The 13,636-nt window shown below is 40.7% G+C and overlaps 1 protein-coding gene across 1 annotated transcript in view; it reads right to left on the bottom strand.

The window, feature by feature from the left end:
- The window catches only part of FAM98B (family with sequence similarity 98 member B), a 33,009-nt gene extending 28,242 nt beyond the window's left edge, over positions 1 to 4,767 (bottom strand). Inside the window, exon 1 of the mRNA XM_052646920.1 lies at positions 4,681 to 4,767. Within this exon, the coding sequence (XP_052502880.1) occupies positions 4,681 to 4,751 (71 nt within the window). The 5' untranslated portion in view covers positions 4,752 to 4,767. The remainder of the gene's footprint in view (positions 1 to 4,680) is intronic.
- Between the last annotated feature and the right edge of the window lie 8,869 nt (positions 4,768 to 13,636).

The following is a 13,636-nucleotide window of genomic DNA, read 5'->3' as shown; positions in this document are numbered from 1 at the left end:
AGTTAAAATTATCTTAATTCTGGCTTCCCAGGTGGCGCTAGTGGTAAAGAACCTGCCTGCCAAGGAAGCAGACATAAGAGACGTGGGTTCACTCCCTGAGTCGGAAAGATCCTCTGGAGAAGGAAATGGCAACCCACTCCAATATTCTTGCCTGTAGGATCCCCATGGACAGAGGAGCCTGGCAGGCTACAATCCATAGGATCACAAAGTCAGACACAGCTGAGCAACTAACACTATACTACACAAGGTAATATCAGAAGATAAACAAGTGATGACATTGTTTTAAAACCAGATTTGACCCATGATGACCCATGATGTGAACTCAAACTTCTGTCCACACTAACAAGGAAACAAAGTAAATAACCTGGCCAAGCAATGCAGTCAGCTAGCACTAGACCATCTCTCTGTTCCTCTAACCAAGACTGGTTCCCCTGCTGTTACCTTGCTACCATGACTTACAGAGCCTCTCATTCAGATTTCATAGTAAGCATCTTGTTTCTCCCTACTTGCTTTCATTTCTGCAATAAAGCAACAATCATGGGCTCTCAAAAAAAATTTAAGTAATTTATATTATTAGTGATGTTACTTTTACTGAAATGCCAATTGTAAAATTCAACAAAAATTTACTAAATCACCCAAAATACTAAATCTTGAATACACAATCCTTAATGCCTCAGCTCATTAAAACAGGCAAAAGTAAAAAAGAAAAATAAATGCATTTAACATGAATAGTTAATAACAATCATAATAATAGCAACTAACATTTATAAACTAATCTTAGGCCAGTGCTACATGCTGTATGTATATTAACACATTATAATAATATCCTATAAGAGAGGTATTATCATGCCCAGTTTGTTCTATCACTTGTTCAATTAGGAAAGTGCCACTCTAATTCCAAACACTGGAGACAACTCCCCTAGGCCTAGACTCCCCCAGGGCCATACACAGTGGAACCACAGTTGCTGATATGACACCACTTTAAGCTGGGTGAACCAAATTCAGTCCAGTAGGGCCACTGGCAGATCTTCAAAAGGACATAGTCAAGGTCTCAATTACTTTCTTTTTTCTGTTTTCATAAGCCAACATATAAAATACAAGACCCCCTTTCCCCCACCCCCCACCCCATCATTTACTCACCCCACTGGCTTGTCTCTGATTCAGCTCTCCACTTCTTCCTATTTCCCAAACTCTTCCTCTATGTTCCACCCATAAAGAACAACTCTCCTATTCTGTCAATGTCTTCTCAGAAAGATTTATAACCACTACTCCAAGCTTCGGGTATTTCTCTCATAAGTGCCTAAATGTCAAACAGTGGGGTTTTGCTCTCCTTGCTTCCCAATACAGCATCCCATATCACTCACTGCTCCTATCTGTTTTTAAATTGAAAAGTTGTTTTACAATGTTGTTAGTTTTAGATGTACAACAAAGTGACTCGGCTATATGTACAAACGTATCTTTCTATTCAGATTCTTTTCCCATATAGATTTTTATAAAATATTGAGTATAGTTCCCTGTGCCATATAGTAGGTCCCTGTTTATTTTATATATATAATTCCTAATTTACCCCTACCCCCAACATCTTTCCCCTTTGGCAACCATACGTTTGTTTACTACATCCTGTGGGTCTACTTCTGTCTTGTACGTAAGTTCATTTTTGTATCACTTATATGATTGCACATATAACCAATACTATGTGATATTTATCATTGACTGGCTTATTTCACTTAATTTCTAGGTCCATCCATGTTGTGTAAATGGCATTATTTCACTCTTTTATGGCTGAGTAATATTCCACTGTATAAATACACCACATCTTTATCCATTTCCTCTGTCGATGGACATTTAGGTTGCTTCCCTATTGTGGCTATTATAAATAGTGCTGCAATGAACACTGCCATTCATATACCTTTTCAAATTATGGTTTTCTCCAGATGTATGCCCAGGAGTGGGATGCAGGATCATATGGAAGTTCTATTTTTTGTTTTAAGGAACCTCCATACTGTTCTCCACAATGGCTTTAACAATTTACATCCCCACCAACCGGGTATGCGGCCTCCCTTCTCTCCACATCCTCTCCAGCACCTACTACTTGTAAACTTTTTGAAGATGGCCATTCTGACCAGTGCGAGGTGACTGCATTGTAGCTTTTACATTTCTCCAATAATGAACGATGCTGAGCACTTTTCGCGTACTTGCTGGTCGTGTGCATGTCTTCCCTGGAGAAACGTCTACTTAGAGCATCCGCCTGTTTTCTGACTGGCTCCATCTTCTCGTGAATGTCCCCTGCTCGCCCCAGGCCCAGGCCTGCCAGATGTGCCACCCTCTTTCTCTCACGGTTTTCACTGATCAATCTCTTGGATGCTCGTCAGCATTCCCTGTGCTCAGTTTCCTCTCCACTCCTACTGTCTTTCAATGATACTGAGTTTCTTCAAAATCCATATGTATACCCTTTCCAATACCCTGAGTTCTCAGCCTCTTTTCCAACCTTTGCCACTACACGTTAATAAGCCACACCATCACTTGGAACTAAACCACATCCGAAATCACGAATCTGAACAAGTCACTCCCTGACCACACCCTACTTATTCTACCTTCCAACTTGCTCTTTTGACCACATTTGATACCATCTCTACCTCTGTTTCTATGGTTCCTCTGTATTCTCTGTATTTACTAGCTCCTGACTGTCTTCACTTTCTTCCCTGTCCAACTGAGATTCCAAAGTGTATCATTTTATTTTATTGCTCAATAAATACTTATCAATGAATCATCAATATCATCATCTCCTTCAGCTCTAATATCTAATCCAATTAATCACTAAGACCAGTAATGTGTACAGGTGTGCAGACTCTTTGCAACCCCATGGATTGTAGCCTGTCTGGCTCCTCTGTCCATGAAACTTTCCAGGCAAGAATACTGGAATGGGTTGCCATTTCCTACTTCTTCCCGACTAAGGGATCAAACCTGCATTTCCAGCATTCAGGCAGATTCTTTACCATGGTGCCACCTAGTGAGCCCAAGACGAGTAATGTACTTCTTTCTATATCCACTGCCACTAAGCAAGCATCACTTCTTGCCTAGACTACTAAAAAATTCTCCAATCTATTCTCTACCATGCTGACAGAACTTTTTAAACTAGACATCTAAACACTCCCCTTTTCAAATTCATTAATCATGCTGCACTTCTGTTATGGCCTAAAAGGTGCTGCAAGCCCTGTGCCTCACCTAAATCTCATCAATCCAGTCTTCAACACTGCTCCCTGCTCTCTGCCCTCCAGCTGTATCAGCCTACCTCAAGTTCCCTTTTTTGACCCTCAACTGTCTGGCCCTATGCCTACCTCTGTGCACTCTGTGCTTTGAACCTTTCTTCATTCAGTACAGTTCAGTCGCTCAGTCGTGTCTGATTCTTTGCGACCCCATGAATTGCAGCACGCCAGGCCTCCCTGTCCATCACTAACTCCTGGAGTTCACTCAAACTCATGTCCATCGAGTCAGTGATGCCATCCAGCCATCTCATCCTCTGTCATCCCCTTCTCCTCCTGCCTCCAATCCCTCCCAGCATCAGAGTCTTTTCCAATGTGTCAACTCTTTGCATGAGATGGCCAAAGTATTGGAGTTTCAACTTTAGCATCAGTCCTTCCAAAGAACATCCAGGGCTGATCTCCTTTAGAATGGACTGGTTGGATCTCCCTGCAGCCCAAAGGACTCTCAAGAGTCTTCTCCAACACCACAGTTTAAAAGCACCATTCATTCACCCATTCATTCAACCACTATTTATTGTACTAGACCTGACTGTAAGATGTTCTGAGGAACAAAACAGGTAAAGCACCTGTTCTCCCAGAGCTGATTTTTGCGTGTGTATTAGCGAGTGGAGAGGGTGGATTTTCAAGAGACAATAACAAATGTGAAGGACAAGATAATCTGGAATAGGGATAAAGGCTGTGAAGAAAAACAGGATTATGGCTGAGGAAGAATCTATCTTGCATGTATTTATTCCCATGCCTTTAAGTATTAACATCATTCCAGGAGCTTTCACAGCACTCACCACTCTGAATTGCAAACACCAGCAGACTATACACTTCACGACTAGTTAAGCTACTAGTAATCTGAAAACTCTTTTTCCTTGGCCTAGCACATAAAATACACATTAGTGAATACAAGTTAACATCAAATTAATATGTTGTTAATGGATGGAAGAAACAGTTGAATGAATGGATTCACACTGAATTAAAAACACCTCTGGTCAAGGAAGCAGGAGTGATTTGCCCCGGGGCCCTAATTAAGCCACACGTTGTAAGAGGTAGGAGACAACAGCTGTACTCAGGACTTCCAGAGCCTCTGAAAAATAGCCCCCGCGAGGCAGCAACACTTTCTGCCAAAGGAGTGCTGCCAGCCGGGCCCCTCCGCGTCTTCGCCATGGGTCCCCATTGCCGAGTTTCGAAACAAGGAGTTCGGAAAAGGGGGCCACGCGCCCTAGCTTTTCAGGCCTGCTCCACCCCTCAAACGGATTTCTCTCCCGCCTCCCTCTTAACTCCGTCGGCGCCGGAGGCAGCGAGGCAGGGAAGGAGGCCTGCACCGAGCCGCAGGAGCCCACCGGAGGCCCACATGGGGGAGACTGCGGCATCCACGGAGAGAGACAGCTTACGTCTTCCGGGGAAAGGCGATCCCAGGACTACTCACCCCAGCGCCTCTAGAGTATCCAGCACGTCCCCCTCCATCGTAGGTTCGGGACCCGGATCCGGCCCTCTCATGGTCCTTCGGCCCGAAGCTGTTCCTCACTCTAAAGAGCCCGCCGGAAACCGGCGTCGCGGTGCCAAGGTTCCGGCCAGATCTCAACCTGAACTGCCTGGGAAGGGTAAAGGAACGTTCCTGACCTGCAGGCAATTGGCTGCTCTGCCTAAAACGACGTTATTTACACATACAATAATAGCTTTTTAAAATGATATCAACAACAAATAATAGTAATAAAAAGGCTTGAGTTGTGTCTTATCAAACATCCTTATTGTTTTGATCAGATTCCTGCCCTCTTTTTATAACAAAAATCCCGAAATAAAATATTGCCTTGAGCTAAAATTGTACGGAATATCATGTGCCTACACATAATTTTTAACTCAAATACACAATAAAGCTCCAACTTTAAAGAATGAATAGAGGAGATGTATAACAAAATGTTTCATTATGTAACATAGATCAAAGAAATGATCAGATGCTTGCATCTATCTGTAGAATCCTCTTCAACATAGGCACAGCTGAAAAAATATAGGTGAGTGTGAGACTTCCCTGGTGGTCCAGTGACTAAGACTCCCTGCCCTTAATGCAGGGAGCCCAGGTTCAATCCCTGGTCAGGGAACTAGAGCCCATAGGTCACAACTAAAAAACAAACAACAGTATTCCCTCTGTATACTTTTTATGGAGAATTCAGTGTCTAGAGGATACACAATTATTTTAAGGCTTATAAAAGAGAGTGAGCATAGAGCATAAAATCATTAACAGCTGTATCTCCCAAATAAATATCCAAATAAACACATAACAATTTATCCTTTTAAAGGACTGTCCCAAGCCTTACAGAATGGTTTAACATCTTTGGCCCTAGTCCACTGAAGTCAGTTATGTTCTCACCTACCTAATCATTGTTACTAATAAAGAGCTTGCCAATAAATTTATAAAACCCACAGAGAAGTTTACCCATAAATTTGAATAACTTCCAATAATGACTCTTCCTCTGTGACAACTTGAAGGGGTGGGATGGGGAGGAAGGTGGGAGGGAGGCTCAATAGGGAGGGTATATATGTATACCTATGGTTGATCCATGTTGATGTATGGCAGAAACCAACACAGTATTATAATTATCCTTCAATTAAAAATAAATTTTAAAAAGTAATGACTCCTCTACCATATACCCAGGCTTAAGTATAAAATTATTTGCAGGTTAGTGGTTAAGAATCTGCCTTCCAATGCAGGGAAAGCAGTTTGATCCCTGGTCAGGAACTAAGATCCTACATGCCACCCAGTAACTATATCCACACAACTATTGAGCCTTGGTACCTAGAGAGAAGCCTTGTGCCACAACCAAGACCACCATGCGTGCTCAGTAGCGTCTGACTCTTTGCAACCCTATGGACTGTAGCCCACCAGGCTCCTTTGTCCATGGAATTTTCCAGGCAAGAGTACTGGAGTGGGCTGCCATTTCCTTCTGCAGATGATCTTCCTGACCCAAGAATCAAACTCACATCTCCTGAATCACAGGATTCTTTACTGCTGAGCCACTAGGGAAGTCAATAGAGACCAGATGCAGTCATAAATAAATAAATGCTTTTTAAATAAAAGACCAAAATTATAAAAAATATGTTCTCTTACATTAAACAGTGAATCAATAAAAAAAGAAAATTTAAAAAAATCCCCAAACATTTAATGCTCAGAATTTAAGCAATGCACTACTTCTGAATAATCAGATTAAACTAGGAATTAAACTAGAAAAAAAAAGATATGAGAAAATATTTTTGAACTGAATAAGCATAAAAATACCATGTGAAGGATGCAGATAGACTCATACTTAAAAGAAAATATATAACATTAAATGCACATATTAGAAGATTTTTCAATTTCAAAAGATTGAAAATTAATTATCTAAGCATCAATTGCAAGAAGGTGAAAAGCAAAACAATTATATCCAAAGAAACAGAAATGAGAGAAAATACAATAAAGAAATTAAGATAAATTTGAGCCTTTTTGCAGACTAATAGTATTGACAAACCTTTAGCCAAGCTGATCAGGAAAAAATAAATAAGTACAAAAGAAGAAGCAAACAACCATTATTAGGAATGAAAAAAAGGACACAGGTACTTCATCATCAGATATTAGACAGTTAAAAGGATGTTATGAATAATTTCATGCCAATAAATTTGAAAATTTAAAGTTGATAAATTCCTTGAGAAACACTATTTAACAAAAATGATACAAGGAAATTTTTTTAAATGAATAGTTTATATCTATTAAAGTATGACAAATTAAAAACCACCAACAAAAAATGCTCCAACCCCAAAGTGTTTTCCTGATTTTTCCAAATACTTCAAAGAGAAATAACACCAATCTTATATAAATTTTTCCAGAGACTAGAAAAACATGGAGTATTTTGCAATGCTTTTTATGAGGACAACATTCTCTTTAAAAAAATCAATACAAACATTATTAAAAAGAATTTATAGACCAGTTCCTCTCGTGAAAAGATAGCTGCACTTACACAGCCACCTGAGGATGACAAAGCCACCACTGTAGTTCAGGCCCCTTCAATACATGGTGCTGGGCAATGGGATATCCAAATCATGGCCTCTACCCCACGCTATCATCAACACAAAAATCAATAAACAATCTATTTTAAGGAATAGAAGAGCATTCTATTCAAGCCAAGCTGAGGACCATAGCCTGGGAGACACAGATTCAAGAAGCACTTGAACTGTGTTCACACCTGACTACCACAAAAAAGAGGGAGGCTTATATAGGCAAACCCCACAAAGTTACAGAAGTTGTTTGTCAGGAAGTAGGATTGGAGTCGGCAAGAAGAACGCTTGTTAAGCAAGGTTAGTTGGTATCCAAAATAGCTGCACAGTTTCAGGGAAAGATTTTGAGACCAGAAGGTTGCAGCTGGCAGCTCCTGGCAGATACTGTTTTGAAAATGGCTGGTGGTATCCTTGACTGTGACACAGCTCAGAAAATTCAAGTTCTCAGTGATGCAGGAACACGTCTGAAAACACATCCACAATGGCCATCAAGCTCCATTTTGGATAACAAAACCCGTTACCCCATTTAATTTTTAACTGATCTTAAATATGTTATCATTGAATTCTTTCCTTTGGAAAGCACTGATGATCCATTTTTTTCTTGTTAGGTCCTTTCATTGCCAAAATAGCTAATAACCTGCTCCAGATCTATTGAGTTCCTCAGGGCTGGGATGGATTTGGCCCGGGAAATTTGCATTGCAAGGAGGAGGGACAAGAAGCGTGCATTCTAGGCTCGGGTCACATTTGAGCACACAGACCAGAGGGTTATGGTCTCAAGCAGGTTATGTTTTGATTACCATCAAAGTTAGTTGATCCCTTGGGGATGTAATTGAAACCACACACCTCATTTTGGGACTTGAACACAGTCACATTTCAGATGACTTGAACCCACAATCTCTCAGCTGAAATCACACACCCGGTCTCAGGACTTACTAAAGCTCAGGGTTTGTGTGTTACAACACAGAAGGAATTCTGTGAGAGCCGAAGTTCTAGACAAGGAGTAGACTTATTAACACAGGACACTTGCGAAAGATTCCAGGGGCCAGGCAAGGCTGCTCTAAGTGGGAAAGCAGGCATACCTGGAGAGATACACATTCCATAGACAGAGTGAAGTCTCTTTCAAAAGGTGAGAGTGGCCCTAGGAGACACCACACTCTGTATACAGAGTGTGGACCCACTCAGAAAGCAAGGAGCCCCAAGGTGTGGAGGGTGGTTGGTTTTTATGGGGTGAGTAATTTCATAGGCTGATAAGAGGGAGGATTATTCCAACTATTTGACGGAAGAGGTGGAAATTTCCAGAATTTGGCCACCACTCACTTCTTGCTGTTTATGGTCAGCCTCAGAACTGTCATGGTGCCTGCGGTGTGTCATTTAGCTAATATATTACAGTGAGTGTATGATCAGGCTCAAGGTCTACAGAAGTCGATTCTTCTGACCTAATTGGTTTTAACCGGTTTTTGTCATATTCTCAATAGCTGTGTCATTCTCTTAATGGTTTTGCCCTACCCTGTTCCCTTGTCTCGTTCCCTCTTCAGAGATTTTACTCCCATAATTGTACGGGAAACAGGGAGGTGACAGACGGTGTCTCCTATAGCTGCTTCAAGGCTAAGCAGGGGCATTGACCCTGCCTATCAGGGAGTAAAAACCTCTGGATACCTGCTTTACAGGCCCCATGAGCAGAACAGCTCCTGTGTTAAGTCCCTATGGGTGGAATCCTTGCATAAACATCCTCTTTATGTGGAACTATTGTAACTGCTTCTATAGTCTTCCTATGAATTGTTTTGAAGATGAAGCACTTTTGCAACAGCATCAGAATACAATATAACTGTCCATAAATTACAAGACTTAAAAGGCATGGTTAAACATCTGGCTATAATATAATCAATAAAGAAACTTGGTTACAATAACCAGAATTACAACTGCTTACATTTAACAGAGTTTGGGTTGGGGAAAGTAATTTAAAGATATAATATTTGTTTCTATAGGCTTCTTGGCCTGAATTTTCGATCTCTGGAGATAGGAGTGTCCTTCTACTTCCAGATGTGGGGGTGTACCTTTCACATGGCAGATTTATTTCCTGCTTTCAGGGAGACAGAAAGGTGGATGAGAATGGCCCTCTTGCATTGGCTGTTTCTGAAGTAATTTTAATTCAAAAGAATCAATATGCCATTAAGGTATATTTTGGGGTAGCCTACTTATGGGTTTCCCTTGTGGCTCAGCTGGTAAAGAATCCACCTACAATGTGGGAGAGACCTGGGTTTGATCCCTGGGCTGGGAAGATCCCCTGGAGAAGGGAAAGGCTACCCACTCCAGTATTCTGCCCTGGAGAACTCCATGGACAATCTATGGGGCCACAAAGAGTTGGACACGACTCTCACACGCTAATAAAGTGATGCTTAAAATTCTCCAAGCCAGGCTTCAACAATACATGAACCGTGAACTTCCAGATATTCAAGCTGGTTTTAGAAAAGGCAGAGGAACCAGACATCAAATTGCCAACATCTGCTGGATCATTGAAAAAGCAAGAGAGCTCCAGAAAAACATCTACTTCTGCTTTATTGACTATGCCAAAGCCTTTGACTGTGCGGATCACAATAAACTGTGGAAAATTCAGAAAGAGATGGGAATACCAGACCACCTGACCTGCCTCTTGAGAAACCTGTACGTAGGTCAGGAAGCAACAGGTAGACGGGACATGGAACAACAGACTGGTTACAAATAGGAAAAGGAGTATGTCAAGGTCGTATATTGTCACCCTGCTTATTTAACTTCTATGCAGAGTATATCATGAGAAACGCTGGGCTGGAAGAAGCATAAGCTGGAATCAAGATTGCTGAGAAAAATATCAATAACCTCTGATACGCAGATGACACCACGCTTATGCAGAAAGTGAAGAACTAAAGAGCTTCTTGTTGAAAGTGAAAGAGGAGAGTGAAAAAGTTGGCTTGAAGCTCAACATTCAGAAAATGAAGATCATGGCATCCAGTCCCATCACTTCATGGCAAATGGATGGGAAACAGTGTCAGACTTTCTTTTTGGGGGCTCCAAAATCACTGCAGATGGTGATTGCAGCCATGAAATTAAAAGACACTTACTCCTTGGAAGGAAAGTTATGACCAACCTAGACAGCATATTAAAAAGCAGAGACATTACTTTGTCAACAAAGGTCCGTCTAGTCAAGGCTATGGTTTTTCCAGTGGTCATATATGGATGTGAGAGTTGGACTATAAAGAAAGCTGAATGCAGAATTGAAGCTTTTGAACTGTGGTGTTGGAGAAGACTCTTGAGAGTCCCTTGGACTGCAAGGAGATCCAACCAGTCCATCCTAAAGGAAATCAGTCCTGGATGTTCATTGTAAGGACTGATGAAGCTGAAACTCCAATACTTTGGCCACCTGATGCAAAGAGCTAACTCATTGGAAAAGACCCTGGTGCTGGGAAAGATTGAGGGCAGGAGGAGAAGGGGACGACAGAGGATGAGATGGTTGGATGGCAGCACCGACTCAATGGATATGGGTTTGGGTGCACTCTGGGAGTTGATGATGGACAGGGAGGCCTGGCATGCTGCGGTTCATGGGATCACAAAGTCGGACACAACTGAGCGACTGAACTGAACTGAACTGAACTGAGTGACTTTCACTTTTGCTTAGGTCCACGATAGCACCATCTTCTAAAACATTTCTAAAAGTTTCACATATTAAAAAATGAGCTGGTAACTGTGAAGAAACAATGGTTTAGAAGAGTCCTCCATTTGTCTGAACCAGTTTTCAGTTCTGAGAACAGGTCAATTTAGTTAAATAGTTACATCTCATTTTCTAGAGGAGGAAATGACCACACACGCCCACACTGCAGTATTCTTGCCTGGAAAATCTCACTGACAGAGGAGGCTGGCAGTCCAAAGAGCTGCAAAGAAGTCTGACATGACTGAACAACTAAGGCCTACATCTCACTGTAGGAGGTGATGAATATACTGGGCTCCCAAAACTAGGCCCCTGGTGCAATCAGGTATTTAATAAGAGGCACTTTCATGGAAATAAAAGAAAAACAACAGTTCATAATTGGAGCAACTTATAACCCAGTTTCTGGGTCCAAGAGACAGTCAATTAGGATGTCTAGATGTCAGAGTGAAAGCTTCCTTTGCAGTTTGAAATGCCTCTAATGATACCATCAGGTATTCAAGTAAACTTTCTGAAGTGGCTCATGAGGACTGTTTAAATATGAGCTGTGGCAAGTTCTCTGAAGTTTATATCAAGTCATTTAGCTTCAGGAAAAGGGCTTAATTTGAGAGTTCTGAATTCTGGAGAAATCAAGGAGAAAAAGAAAAATGTTTCAATTCTGCTTACAAGGTTTTAATTTACTAAATTGTTTTAAGTTTTACAAAAAAATTTCCTTATATCTGGGAAACAAATGATTAAAAATCAGTAATATTTTAGACCAAATCATAAAAAATTATAATCATATTTATCAGTTCATTCAATCTTAGGCAATTAATTCTTATGCTTGAGTGTAGTTTTTCTATTAGTTCACTGGCCATGTCTGATGACTGAAGGTGAAAGGAACAGTTATAATTTCAAGAAGTTTGCAAGATTTTTGTTAAAGCTTTCATGATTTGCCTGGTGAAGTAAAAGCTATGATCACTGGACATTGTGAAAGGTATATCAAGTAGAAAATACATTTTTCTTTTAAAGTTTCTTTGGCATTAATGTATATGTACCTAATATGGGAGAATACAAATGTATAAAATAAATATTAAATACATAAAGGGAGAAAGTGACGGGAACATAGCAGGAGACTTTAACACATCACTGGATAGATCTTCTAGAGAGAAAATCAATACGGCAACACAGATCCTAAATGATACAATAGAACAGTTCGATTTAGTTGACATTTTCAGGATATTACATCCCCTCCCCCCCCAAAAAAACCCATAATACACATTCTTTCACGTGTACATGGAATATTCCCTGGGATTGACCCCATGCTGCTGCTGCTAAGTCACTTCAGTCGTGTCTGGCTCATGTGACCCCATAGACGGCAGCCTACCAGGCTCCCCCATCCCTGGGATTCTCCAGGCAAGAACACTGGAGTGGGTTGCCATTTCCATCTCCAATGCATGAAAGTGACAAGTGAAAGTGAAGTCGCTCAGTCGTGTCCAACTCTTCGTGACCCCATGGACTGCAGCCTACCAGGCTCCTTCTTCCATGGGATTTTTCCAGGCAAGAGTACTGGAATGGGGTGCCATTGACCCCATGCTGCTGCTGCTGCTAAGTCACTTCAGTCGTATCCGACTCTGTGCAACCCCATAGACGGCAGCCCACCAGGCTCCACCGTCCCTGGGATTCTCCAGGCAAGAATGCTGGAGTGGGTTGCCATTTCCTTCTCCAATGCATGAAAGTAAAAAGTGAAAGTGAAGTCACTCAGTCCTTAGTGACCCCATGGACTGCAGCCTACCAGGCTCCTCCATCCATGGGATTTGCCAGGCAAGAGTACTGGAGTGGGGTGCCATTGCCTTCTCCAACTGACCCCATACTAGGGCACAAAATTAACCTCAAAAAATGTAAGAGGATAGAAATTATTTCAAACATTTTCTCTGGCCACAATGGCATGAAACTAGGAATCAATCACAGGAAAAGAAATGAGAAAGAAGCCCAATTACATAGATCCTAAACAAAATGCTACTAAAAAACCAATGGGTCAACAAGGACATCAAAAAGAAATTTAAAAATACCTTGAGACAAATCACAATGAACACACAACCATAGAAAATCTATGGGATGTATCAAAAGAAGTTCTTAGAATTAAAGCTTAGAAGTTCATAGCAAGATAGGCCTTCCTCAAAAAGTAAGAAAAAATAAAACACTTAACATACAACCTAAAAGAATTAGAAAAAAGAAGAACAAAACTAAAGTCAGAAAAAGGAAATAAAAATTAATAAAGACCAGGGAGGAAATAAAGAAATAGAAATTAAAAAACAATAGAAAACAAAAATCAATAAACTAAGAGCTGACTCTTTGAAAGGGTAAGCAAAATTGACAAACCTCTGGCCAGGCTCAGCAAGAAAGAAACAGAACTCAAATCAATAAAGTAAAATATGAAAAAGGATAAATCTCAACTGACAATATACCAAAACATGCCAACAGATTTGATAAAATAGAAGAAATAGACAACTTTCTAAAATCATACAAACCACCAATATTAAATCAAGAAGAAATAGATAATTTGAATAGACCAATAACTAAATTTGAAACCTATGACTTAAAAGAAAAACTCGCTACAAACAAAAGTCCAGAACCAGATAGCTTCATGGTGAATTTTACCAAACATACAAAGAGGAACCTATACTCATCCCTCTCAAACTCT

This window comes from Budorcas taxicolor, chromosome 10 (assembly GCF_023091745.1).
Source record: "Budorcas taxicolor isolate Tak-1 chromosome 10, Takin1.1, whole genome shotgun sequence".
In the NCBI taxonomy this organism is placed as follows: Eukaryota; Metazoa; Chordata; class Mammalia; order Artiodactyla; family Bovidae; genus Budorcas; species Budorcas taxicolor.
This window is presented reverse-complemented; position numbering and strand designations above follow the sequence as displayed.